This window comes from Carcharodon carcharias, chromosome 20 (assembly GCF_017639515.1).
Source record: "Carcharodon carcharias isolate sCarCar2 chromosome 20, sCarCar2.pri, whole genome shotgun sequence".
Taxonomy (NCBI): domain Eukaryota; kingdom Metazoa; phylum Chordata; class Chondrichthyes; order Lamniformes; family Lamnidae; genus Carcharodon; species Carcharodon carcharias.
This window is the reverse complement of record NC_054486.1, coordinates 112,840,525-112,853,317: the sequence shown is the minus strand read 5'-3', so window position 1 is coordinate 112,853,317 and position 12,793 is coordinate 112,840,525. Positions and strand designations below refer to the sequence as shown.

The window sequence follows — 12,793 nt, the reverse complement described above, 5'->3', positions numbered from 1 at the left end:
GTTGTAATGTTTGCAATTCTCCAGTCCTCTGGCACCTCCCTCGAATACAGGGAACATTGAAAGATTATTGCCAGTTCCTCTGCAATTTCACTCTCGCTTCCTTCAATATTCTTGGGAGCACCTCTTCGGTCCCAGTGCCTTATCAACTTTAAGTACCGACACTTTGTCCAATGCCACCTCCTTATCAGTTTTAAACTCTTCTAATAACTGAGTTCCCTCCTCTGTCACCATGGCCTAGGCAGCATCTACCTCATGGGTAAAGACAGATGCAAAGTATTCATTTAACACCTCAGCGATGTCTGTTTCCTGGCTGAGGCCAGCTATGTTGCTGTGTGCAGTGTGTACCAGACTGGAATCACTGTTGCTGTGTGCAGTGTGTACCAGACTGGAATCATTGTTGCTGTGTGCAGTGTGTACCACATTGTGATCACTGTTGCTGTATGCAGTATGTACCAGACTCCTTCGACAGCACCTTCCAAACCTACGACCACTACCATGTAGAAGGACAAGGGCAGCAGATAGATGGGAACACCACCACCTGGAAGTTCCCCTCCAAGTCACTCACCATCCTGACTTGGAAATATATCGCCGTTCCTTCACTGTTGCTGGGTCAAAATCCTGGTATTCGCTCCCTAACAGCACTGTGGGTGTCCCTACACCACATGGACTGTAGCAGTTCAAGAAGGCAGCTCACCACCACCTTCTCAAGGGCAAGTAGGGATGGGCAATAAATGCTGGCCCAGCCAGCGAAGCCCACATCCTGTGAATGAATTAAAAAAAAGACCAGAATCGGTGTTGCTGTGTTCAGTGTGTGCCAGACCAGAATCACTGTTGCTCTGTGCCGTGTGTACCAGATCGGAATCGGTTTTGCTGTGTGCAGTTTTTATATTCTTATAGAGCATGAGTGATTGTGGGCTGTGCATCTTAGGCTCGTGAGATGCATGGGACCAACAAATTGTACATAGTGATTTTAATTATTGATCCGTCAATTGGTTTATGTGCTGTGACCATTTGATATCTTGGATTGGGAATATTATATGGATTTTGCACTGTCATTGTCCATTTGTTCTGTGGGCAGGTTATCCTGACAGAAGAACCTGAAGGAAGACTCCAGCTGGACACGGTGCTGGTGAAGGCAGAGTCTCTCCTGCAGAACAGCAATGACGATGAGAAGCATGAGATTCTGAAATCACTGAAGCAGATTAAAACCATGTGGGAGGATACACAGATCAACATGGTCCATTGTCACAGGTAGCGTCTTTTCTGATCTGAAGGGAATGTTATGATTGCCTGTTGCTCAGGTTCAGAATCCTGAGTTTGTCAGCAAGATCTCCCTGTGCTCACACCATACCTCTTTTAGAGCATGCTATACCATTGACAAATGTAAGTTGTACATCATCAAACAGCGCAGTTATTGTTTTTTACACAAGTGGGACAATGTGTCTGATTTGAATTAATCATGATTTTATTCTTCTTTTTACAGTCGGATTGAGTGGGTTTTGCTGCACTGGTCTGAGTATTTGAAAGCGAGGGAAGACTATTTTTTTTGGCTGATGAATATAAAGCAGAAGTTGGCCCCTGACCTTGAATCCCAGCTGGGTCTAAAGGAGAAGAAATTACAGTTAAGCCATCACACAATCCTTCTCAGTAACATCTTGAACCAGGCTGCCCTGCTCGAGCGACTCATTCAGGAATCTGGGTCCTTATTCGCAAAGACTGAAGATGAGACTTTCAGTGAGGCAGCACAGCTGAAATTAAAAGCTGATCATGAAGCACTTGAAATAAAAGCAAAGGTTGAACATGCTCCTCTCTTCTCTGTAATGTAACGTTGTCTGTGTGCCTCTCAGCTTTGTTAAGCCAAATGGCCTGTTCTGCACTGTAAATTTCTGTTTGATTCTTTGTACATCTGTGTGTGAAAAATCAGGTTAGGAAGCTATGCCAAACCACCATGGATCTTGGTTAGGCTCCAGCTGGAATATTGTGTTCAAATCTGGGCACAACATTTTGGGAAGGGTGTCAAGATCTGTGAGATAATGCAGAGGAAATTTACTAGAATGGTACCAAGGCTGAGGAACTTGAGTTACATGGAGAGACTGGAGAAGCTCCCTTGATGCAGAGAAGGTTAATGTGATGCTTTTATAGAAGAGTTCAAAATCATGAAAAGACTTCGATCAAATAAATGAAGAGAAACTTCACAGTGGCGGAAGGGTCGGTAACTTGACACAGATTGAAAGAAATTGGGAAAAGAACTAGAGGTGAAAAGAGAAATTCTTTTATACAGTGTTTTGATAATCTGGAATGTGTTACATGTAAAGGATGTGGAAGCAGATTCAACAGTAACTATCAAAAGGGAATTAGACAACTCTTACAAATTGTTAGCCAGGGCTCAATGGGCTGACAATTTGTTATATAATTCTATGAATCTGTAGCCTCAATGAAATTAAAAGCAAATTTCAAAAGTAAATCTTCATGTGCACCTTGATGCCAACCACTGAAAATGATTATAGCTGATCAGCATGCTCCGGCTGATGTTGTATTCTTGGTATAAAACCAAAATGTTGGAAATACTCAGATCAGGCAGCATCTGTGAAGAGAGAAGTAGTTAAGATTTCAGTTGACGACCTTTCATCAGAACTGGAAGTATTTAGACATTTAACAGTTTTTAAATCACACAGAGAAAGGGGAGTAGGTAGGAAAGAACAAAAGTGAAGGGATAGGAGTGATTACATGACAAAAGAGATCATGGTGCAAGGCGAAAGAAGATGATAATGGGACAAATAAAGCAAAGATGTGTCTGGGGAGGTGTAATTTGGAAGACAGAATCACCATTAACGGCTGTTGAAATAAGAAGGGGTCAGGGTTATAATCTGAAATTGTTGAACTCATTGTTGCATCTGGAAGGCTGTAGAGTGCCCATTCAAAAGTTGAGGTGCTGTTTCCTTCAGATTATGTTCAGTTTTCTTGCCACACTGCAGGAGGCAGAGGACAGAAAGGTCAGCATGAGACCAAGGTGGAGGATGAAAATGACAGTTGATCGGAAGCTTGGTCACACTTGCGGACAGAATGAGGTGTTCCATAACGCTGTCCTCTAGCCTATGTTTGGTCAGCCTAATGTAGGTCACATTGAACAGGGAATACAGTAGACTAAATTCTAAGAAATACAGGTAAATTGCTGTTTCATTTGGAAGGAGTGTTTGGGGCCTTGGTCAATATGAAGGGAGGAAGTAAAAGGGCAGGTGTTACTCCACCTGTGTTTGTATGGAAAGGTGCCTTGGGATAGGGAGGTGATGTTAGGATTGACTGAGGAGTGGACCTGGGTGTCATGGAGGGAATGGTCCCTTTGGAATGCTCCCTTCGGAATGCTTGGGGGTCGGGGGCGGCGTGGGGTGGAGTGGGGGGGGTGGAGGAGGTGGGTGGCGGTGGTGGAATGTTGGAATGATGCTGGAAGTGGCAAAAATGGTGGAGGATGATCTGTTGAATAAGGAGGTTGGTAGGGTCAAAGATGAGGGCATGGGGAACCCTATCATGGTTCTGGGAGGGAAGGGAAAGGGTGAGAGCAGAAGAGCAGGAAATAGAGTAGACACAGTTGAAGGCCCTGTTGAAGAATCATCGGTTGAAAGAAAAGGAAGACATATTAGAAATGTCAGCCCCAGGAGAGGGTGGCAGGAGGCAGACACTGGCCCCAGAAGTTAAGGTGAGGGGGGCAGATTCTGGCCCCGGCAGAGGATGGGAGGGGCATTTTCCGGATTTCTTTCAATTTCTTTCAATCTGTGTCAAGTTACCGACCCTTCCGCCACTGTGGTGGGGTGGTGCATTTGCCAGCCCTGGGATAGATCATTAGGGGAGGCAGAGTCTGGATCTGACAGAGGGTGAGGGAGACATTTGCCAGCTCAGTGTGTAGTGAGGGAGGGCATTCACTGGTTCTGGGACAGGGTGGGGGTGGAATTGCTAATGTTGGCTCCAGAGGTAAATAACTGGAAAAGGAAGAGACAGATAGTGAATGAAATGCTGTTTGATTTCAGATCTGGTTTTTCTGTTTCAGAAAAAGGTGGAAATTTTGGAAGCAATTGTACAAGAGCATCAGCAATACATGGACAATCTGGAGAAATTCCAAAACTGGCTGCATTCCATGAAGGAAAAATATAACAACTGCAATGCATGCAAAAACAGCAAGGATCACATGGAGGGATCACTTAGAGAATTGAAGGTAAATGATCCTTTGAAACCAATAACCATTGTATCTTTCAAACATATTACCATCAAACAACAGGAAAAATATTCAGAATCCTCTATAATGCATCAAAATTCAACTTTTCACCCCATACCTTGGATTGAACTCCAGCCCAATCAGTTTTCCTTTATTTTTTAAACTGCTGGGCATCTTAACCCAACCAACCAAACAGCCAGCTTAACCTTCATATTGAAGATTTTCCTCAGTGGTCAGGACAGGATCATTCTTTGTGATTATAAATCCTGTTGATACCTGGGGACATACATGGAGAATGAGCATTTGGGTGAGATACCTCAGGCAACTTCTTCCTCTAGAACTGTTACTGTTGAGAGTCAGCTCCATCACGGCTTACTGACAGGAAAAATGGTTTCACAACTTTAACACGATGGGAGTTGAGTTTGTGATTTGGGGGCTGTTGGCGCAGTATCATAATCACTAAGTTAGTGCACTCTTTAAAAAAAAATCTTCATCTAGCTCATGCTGAGCCTGCCCTGAGTGTGTTTGATGGGAACAGTGTAGAAGAAGCTTTACTCTGTATCTAATCCCATGCTGTACCTGTCCCAGAAGTGTTTGAAAAGTAAATGTCTTTCCTGTCTGTGTCGAATTCATTCTACGTTGTGATTGGTGGGTGTAGTCTGGTAGCAGGTGTTTCCCCACTTCTTGGCCATCAGACAGCATAAGACGTGACTGAACGCATCTCACAGATGTTCCTTTCCGAAACTACTTGACCTCGCTACCTCTCCTTCACTGAAAAGAATCATAGAATGGTTGCAGCACAGAAGAAGGCCATTTGACCCATCATGTCTGGGTAGCTCTCTGAGGAGCAATCACCTAAGTCACTCCTCTGCCTTCTCTCTGTAGGCCTGCATGCTATTTGTTTTCAGATAATAATCCAATTCCCCCTTGAATTTCTCAATTGAACCTGCCTCCATTGCAATCTTACGCAGTGCATTACAGATCCTAACCACTCACTGTGTGGAAATGTTTTTCCTCCTGTTGCCAATGCTTCTTTTGCCAATTACCTTAAATCTGTGCCCTTTGCTTCTGTATCCTTCTGTTAATGGGAACAATTTCTCCCTATCTGTTTTGTCCTTACCCCTCTATAAAATCTCCTCTCAACCTTCTCGAAGGAGAACAGTCTCAACTTCTCCAATCTATCTACTACCTGATTTCAGGGATGAGGAACTTTATTCTCGTGAATCTTTCCTGAACCCCCTCTAATGCCTTCATATCCTTCCCAAAATCTTCTCAAACTACCTCCTTGTACCTTCAGTTAGAGCATAGGATTTCTTTTTGTGTGTGTGTGTGTGAAGCACAGGCTATTCTATGTTTATTGTGTTGGGGAGTTAAATCGGTTTCCACAGAATTTACAGCACAAACAATAAACCAGTCAGCCCAACTGGTCTTTGCTGTCACTTAAGCTCCACATGAGTCTCCTCCCAACATACTTCATCTCACCTCATCAGCATATCCTTTTATTTGTTCCTCTCACATGTGTTTATGGGGTGGGTCAAGAGGATCAAGTCTGAGGACATTTAGGAACTGGTGACTCAGAATACAGCCGCTTTGCACTGGAGAGAAATCTAAGTATGAAATTACAGGAGAACAGATAATTGATTGGTTTGTGAATAATTTGCTTGTTTATCTTCAAAACTCGTGTAATTTATTAGTTAATTGTAGGGTATTATTTGTTGTTATAAGGTTTACTATCAGTAGCAGTGTTTCTTAATTTATTTTCAATTAATTTATAATTAATTAACACAGAGATGGCAGAGCAGGCGATGTGTTGCAACCGGAGAATTGAAATTTCTGGATGCCGGGGTAATTCAGGAAAAACACGTCTGTCATAAGTGCCTGCGGCTTGAGGAGCTTTGGCTCAGTCATTGAGCTGGAGGCTGAGCTGCAGATACTGCGATGCGTCATGGAGGAGGAAGGTTTCCTGGACACTTGTGTACCAGTCACATCCCTTAAGATAGGGTCTTTTGGTTTGGTCAGGGACAGGAGGGTATGACTGTGACTGAGGCAGATATGGGGACCCAGAAGGTAAAAGTGGAGAAGTCTCGGCCTTTGCAATTGTCTAATAGGTTTTCGGTTCTTGCAGCCTGTATGGATGAAAGCAGTGGCTGCAGGGTGGAAACTGACCATGGTATTATGGTACAGGAAACCACTCAAGTAGGGGGAATTAATAGGAATGTAGTGGTAGTTGGGAACAGTATAGTCAACGGGATAGACACGGTTCTCTGTAGCCAAGAGCAGTAGTCCAGACAGTTGTGTTGCTTATCCAGTGCCAAGGTTTAGGACATCTGCTTTGGGCTGGAGAGGGACTTGAAGGGGGGGAATCCAGTTTCTGTGGTCTATGTAGGAACTAACGACATAGCAGAACATCATTCCTAGTTCTACCTAAGCGAATTTGAGGAGTTAGGGTCCAAATTAAGACGTAGAACATCAAAGACAATAATCTCTGGTTTGTTACCTGAGCCACACGCCAATTGGCATAGGGTTAAATAGATTAGAGAATTAAATGCATGGCTCAAAGTATGGTGTGGGAAGAAGGGGTTTTGATTCATGGAGCACTGGCATCAGTACTCGGAGGAGTGAGCTATTCCGTTGGGATGGGTTACACTTGAACTGGGCTGGGACCGGTGCCCTGGTCAATCATATAACTAGGGCTTTAAACTACCAGAGGCGTGGGGGGAGGGTTCGGATGAAGAGAGATTTAGGAATCCAAAGAGGGGTTGGAGAAGTATAGCAATGTGGGTTAAGACAAGAAGAATGGGACAGGAAGGGACAGAGTATTTAACAACAATTGTACATCAATGAATAAAGTCAGAGCAGGGAATAGAAGTAAAAAAGTAATATTTCTTTATCTGAATGCACAAAGCATCTGCAATAAGATAGGTGAACAAGTGGCACAAATAGAGGTTAATGATTTAGATCTAATTGCAATTACGGAGACATGGTTACAAGGTGACCCTGGAGTGTACATGTTTTGGAAAGACAGACAAAATGGCAAAGAAGGAGGGGTAGCCCTGATAGTAAAGGATGACGTAAGGACCTTTAGAGAAAAGGGATCTGGCCTCAGAAGATCATGAAATAGAATCACTACGGGTGGAAATTAGGAATAGAAGAATCAGAAAAACTGGCGGGAGTAGTTTATAGGCCCCCTAACAGTGGTTATATGGTTGGACAGAGCATTAAACAAGAGATCATCAGAGCTTGTAACAAGGGCAATGTAATCCCTGTTTTGGCGGGAGGTGGGGGGGGACTTGAATCTTCATATAGACTGGGACAATCAAATTTGGCAAGACTGGTCTGGAAGGTAAGTTTGTTGAATGTTTTTGTGACAGTTTCTTGGACAAATATGTTTTGGAACCAACTAGGGATGAAGCTATTTTAGATCTAGTATTGTGTAATGAGGGAACTGGACACACTAGATACTGGCAGGATGTTTCCACTCGTGGGGAAGACTAGAACTAGGGTGCACAGTTTAAGAATAAGAGGTCTCCGTTTTAAGACCTGAAATGAGGAGAAATTCTTTCTCCAAGGGTTCTTGGTCTGTGGAATTCTCTTCCCTAGAGAGCAGTGGAGGCTGGATCATTGAATTTATTCAATGCAGAGTTAAACAGATTTTTGATAGACAAGGGAGTCAAGTGTTATGGGGGGTAAGGTAGAGTTGAGGCTACAACTGGATCAGCCATGATATTGAATGGCGGAGTAGGCTCGAGGGGCCAAGTGGCCTATTCCTCCTAAGACCTGTGTTCCTATTGTTACGATCCCAGTTGGTGTTTATACTGGACAAGTCAGATCCCAGAGTGAAACCTGGCTTGGTAGATCCTAACTTTTATTTTGAAACTGTGGAGGAAAGTTACTGAACAAATTCACAGGAATCTGCTGATAAAATTTTAACACACAGGATAAAACACTGATTAAACAAGAAAAATGAACTATGTTACACCAGACAAAAAAAGTTGGAAAGATCTCAATTAAAACACAAGAAAATGATTCAAATATTTGCTATTCCCTCACCCCAGCTACATCTTTGCAGGCATGTAGAATTAATAATATTCAGGGTAAGTATACAGCACATGTGAACCAATCGCAAACTCTGGTCAGACGCACTGCATTCCTAAGTAAATGACAGATGTGACCCAAGCAGATTCCATGAGTTTCTCAACAACCCATCCAGACGTTTGTTGCATTGTGAACCAACTAGTCTCACTGAAACTCTTTCTCACGAGAGTTTCCAATCTCCACATTTGAAGAACTCACCTGGGAACGCTCTTCCAATGTCGCTCCCACTTGGACGGCTTCAACGAGGACCCACTTCTAGGGTTTCAATCTTGCCTTTTGAGATTCCTTTCCCCTGGATCTTCGAGTGTTCTCGAGCTTCACCTTCCAAGCACATGTTCAGATCTTCAGCTGTGACAAGCAGACACCACTGTTCCAAAAAGGCACCTTTGCCCTTATGGCCCGCAGCACGGAGTCACCAACCTTCCGATGCGCTCTTATATCTTCTGGGCTTCTCTGGAGGCCACTTTGCTTCAAGTCTGCTACATGCAGTTTTCTCTTTAACTCAGGAGCCTCTGCTCTTTTCTTTCAACTTTACTCATCAGTAATGGTTTTTGATTCCTGTCCTTGTCCCTTACCTGGGACTTCCTTTGGGGGCCTCTTTCTGATCCCTGTCTTGGTCCCTGCCTGGGACTGTCTTCTGGGACCCCTCTTTCTGTCTCACTCTTTGGTTTGGGATCTTCTCCCTAACCCCGTCCCTCTGTCCTGCTCCCTGGGACACCTTCCTTCTAATGGCACTCCAGTTCAGGTCACCTGACCTGCAGTTTTGCACCATTTCACTTCTTTGCTTCCTTTCCTTCTGCACATGTGTGCAGGGCTGGTTTCCAGCCTAAAGATGTGAAAATGGACAAACTGTGCGTGTGCGGCTATTTCCCGGCCTGTAGGTGTGCGGCTATTTCCCGGCCTGTAGGTGTGCGGCTATTTCCCGGCCTGTAGGTGTGCGGCTATTTCCCGGCCTGTAGGTGTGCGGCTATTTCCCGGCCTGTAGGTGTGCGGCTATTTCCCGGCCTGTGCATGTGCAGAAGTTCTGAGGCCCGCTGGGAACTGTAATTCCCGAACTGTGGCTTTGATTTAAACTTAATGTAACGAGCTCCAATACTTACCTTATGATCTGTATTACAAGCAAAGTATTGCCACAGCTGTACAGGGCCTTAGTAAGACCACATCTGGAGTACTGTACAGTTTTGTATCCTTACTTAAGAAAGGATATAATTGCATAAGAAGCAGTTAAGCAAAGGTTCACTCGATTGATCCCTGGGCTGAAGAGGTTGTCTTAAGAGAAAATGTTGATAAGATTTGGCCTATACCCATTGGAATTTAGGAGAATGAGAGGTGATCTTATTGAAACATGTAAGATCTTGAGGGGACTTGATAGGGTGGATGTTGAGAGGACGGTTTCCTCTTGTTGGATAGTATAAAACTAGGGGACGGAGTATAAAAATTATGGGTCTCCCATTTAAGACTGAGATGAGAATTTTTTTTCTGAGGGTCATTAGCCTGTGGAGTTCTCTACCATACAGAGCATTGGAGACTGGGTCATTGAATGTATTCAAAGCTGAGTTAGATTTTTAATCGATAAGGGATTGAGGGTTATGTGGGTCAACAGGAAAGTAGAGTTGAGGCCACAATTAGATCAGCCATGATCTTATCGAATGGCAGGGAAGGCTCTAAGAGGCCAAATGGTCTACTCCTGCTCCTGATTCTTGCGTTCTTGTGCAATTTTGATTTGTTAATCAATTATCTTGCCACTGCCTCCCCCCAAAAAAAAATTCTCTATTTTTTGATCTCTTCTACTGCCATGTTTATCATGTTAGTCTCCCTGAAAAATACTAGTCAATATTTCTGCATATTCAGCTATTTATTTAATTAGCCTATTGGTGTGTGAACATTTCTGTAATAATGATCATAATATGATCAAGTTCAACATAGTATGTGCAAGAGAGAAACATGAAACAGCTTCTAAGATTGTAGATTCAGGTTAGGCTGACTTTGGTGTGATGCGACAGATACTGTCCACAATAAACAGGATAAATTTATTAACGGATAAAACAACTAAAGATCAGTGGGAGAATTTCTTCTTCTCTTTGAGTCCTCTGCCCAAAGGCAGGTATGACCCACAGCTCCACGGCCTCCACCAAGTGTAGGTCAAGGAGGCAGGTCCTGAAACTACCTCAGCCAGAACGGAGATTGAACCTCTTGCTGTTGGCACCAATCTGATCCACGCTGGCCATCCGGTGAACTGAACTAACCGGCCCCCCAAGGAATCAGAGTTGCTGTGGCAACATATACTTTCATATGCATGTTTTGGGCTGGAGTTATGGATTGTGATGATAGAGGCTCCAATTTCTTTCCATCACATGGTTGACCAGGAACGTCTCCTGCTCTTAATGCCTGCCATTGGTGTATGTTGGAATAATTACAAGCTGATACCTGTTTGGCCGCATTATGAGCACACCTTCCTTGACCATCAAGTCCTGGAGTGGGACTTGAACCCTGAGCTTCTGGCTCAGAGGCAGGGACACTACCCAGTGCGTCACAAGACTTCCTAGGAGAATTTAATGTGATTCAGATCCAGTTTATATTCCGAAAGGGCAAGAGCCCTACTTGCCAAAAAAATCAGCAATGGATAACTAAAAAGAAGAGGCAAGAGCCAAAATAAAACTATAAAAGATTGGAAAAAGGTGCATGTCACTCCACTACTGTATTTAAGGAAGGTGAGAGAGGAAACTAAGAGTTATAGACCAGGTAGTCTAATAACTGTTGTCAGAAAATTGCTGGAGTCTAAAGGATAAAGTGTCTGAACACCTTGAAAATTTTCAGCTGACCTGAGAGAGTCAGCATGGATTTGTAAAAGATAGATCATATCTGATGAGCCTGATTGAACTTTTTGAAGAGGTCTATTAGCAAGTGAGAGACAGAGCTAAGCGATCGCACAACCTACGGATCAGATCTAAGCTCTACAGTCCTGCCACATCCGGTCATGAATGGTGGTGGACAATTAAACAACTCACTGGAGGAGGAGGCTCCAAATATCCCAATTCTCAATGATGGAGGAGCCCAGCACATTTGCTACAATCTCAGAAGCGTTGGGTGGATGATCCATCTCAGCCTCCTGCAGTCCCCAGCATCATAGATACCAGTCTTCAGCCAATTCGATTCACTCCACGTGTTATCAAGAAACAGCTGAAGGCACTGGATACTGCAAAGGCTATCGGCCCTGACAATATTCCAGCAATAGTACTGAAGACTTGTGCTCCAGAACTGGCAGCGTCCCTAGCCAAGCTGTTCCAGTACAGCTACAACACTGACATCTACCTGGGAATGTGGAAAATTGCCCAGGTATGTCCTGGGCACAAAAAGCAGGACAAATCCAATCCAGCCAATTACTACCCCATCAGTCTCCTTTCCATCATCAGTAAAGTAATGGAAAGGGTCATCAACAGTTCTATCAAGCGGCATTTGCTTAGCAATAACCTGCTCGCTGACACTCAGTTTGGGTTCCGCCAGGGCCACTCAGCTCCTGACCTCATTACAGCCTTGGTTCAAACATGAACAAAAGATCTGAACTCCAGAGGTGAGGTGAGAGTGACTGCCCTTGACATAAAGGCTGCATTTGACTGAGTGTGGCATCAAGGAGCCCTAGCAAAACGAGTCAATGGGAATCAGAGGGAAAACTCTCCATTGGTTGGAGTCTTACCTAGCACAAAAGATGGTTGTGGCTGTTGGGAGTCAGTCATCTCAGCTCCAGGACATCACTGCAGGAGTTCCTCTGGATAGTGTCCTGGGCCCAACCATCTTCAGCTGCTTCATCAATGACCTTCCTTCCATCATAAGGTCAGAAGTGGGGAAGTTCACTGATGATTGTACTATGTTCACCATTTGCAAATCCTCAGATACTGAAGCAGTCCATGGCCAAATGCAGCAAGACCTGTACAATATCCAGGCTTGGGCTGACAAGTGGCGAATAACGTTCGCGCCACACGAGTGTCAGGCAATGACCATCTCCAACAAGAGAGAAACCAACCATCGCCCCTTGATGTTCAATGGCTTTACCATCACTGAATCCCGCACTATCAACATCCTAAGAGTTACCATTGACCAGGAACTGAACTGGACCAGCCATATAAATACTGTGGCTCCAAGAGCAGGTCCGAGGCTGGGAATCATGCAACAAGTAGCCCACCTCCTGACTCCCCAAAGCCTGTCCACCATCTACAAGGTGCAAGTCAGGAGTGTGATGGAATACTCCCCACTTGCCTGGTTGAATGCAGCTCCCACAACATATACAAGAAGCTGGACACCACCCAGGACAAAGCAGCCTGCTTGATTGGCACCATATCCACAAGCATTCATTCCCTCCACCACCATCGCACAGTAGCAGCAGTGTGTACCATCTACAAGATGCACTGCAGAAATTCACCAAGGCTCCTTCAACAGCACCAAACCTATGACCATTTGCACCTAGAAGGACATGGGCAGATACATGGGAGCATC

The 12,793-nt window shown here is 44.3% G+C and overlaps 1 protein-coding gene across 9 annotated transcripts in view; it reads left to right on the top strand.

Annotated features, from left to right (window-relative positions):
• Positions 1–12,793, top strand: part of syne3 (spectrin repeat containing, nuclear envelope family member 3) — a 103,238-nt gene that overhangs the window by 16,568 nt on the left and 73,877 nt on the right. For 7 of the 9 annotated variants that reach the window (XM_041214550.1, XM_041214551.1, XM_041214553.1 and 4 more), the window contains exons 3-5: positions 1,079–1,251; positions 1,484–1,793; positions 4,043–4,207. In XM_041214550.1, the coding sequence (XP_041070484.1) occupies positions 1,079–1,251; positions 1,484–1,793; positions 4,043–4,207 (648 nt within the window). Of the gene's footprint in view, positions 1–1,078; positions 1,384–1,483; positions 1,794–4,042; positions 4,208–12,793 lie in introns of those variants that run through there. The other 2 variants (XM_041214556.1, XM_041214555.1) reach the window with 2 other exon arrangements.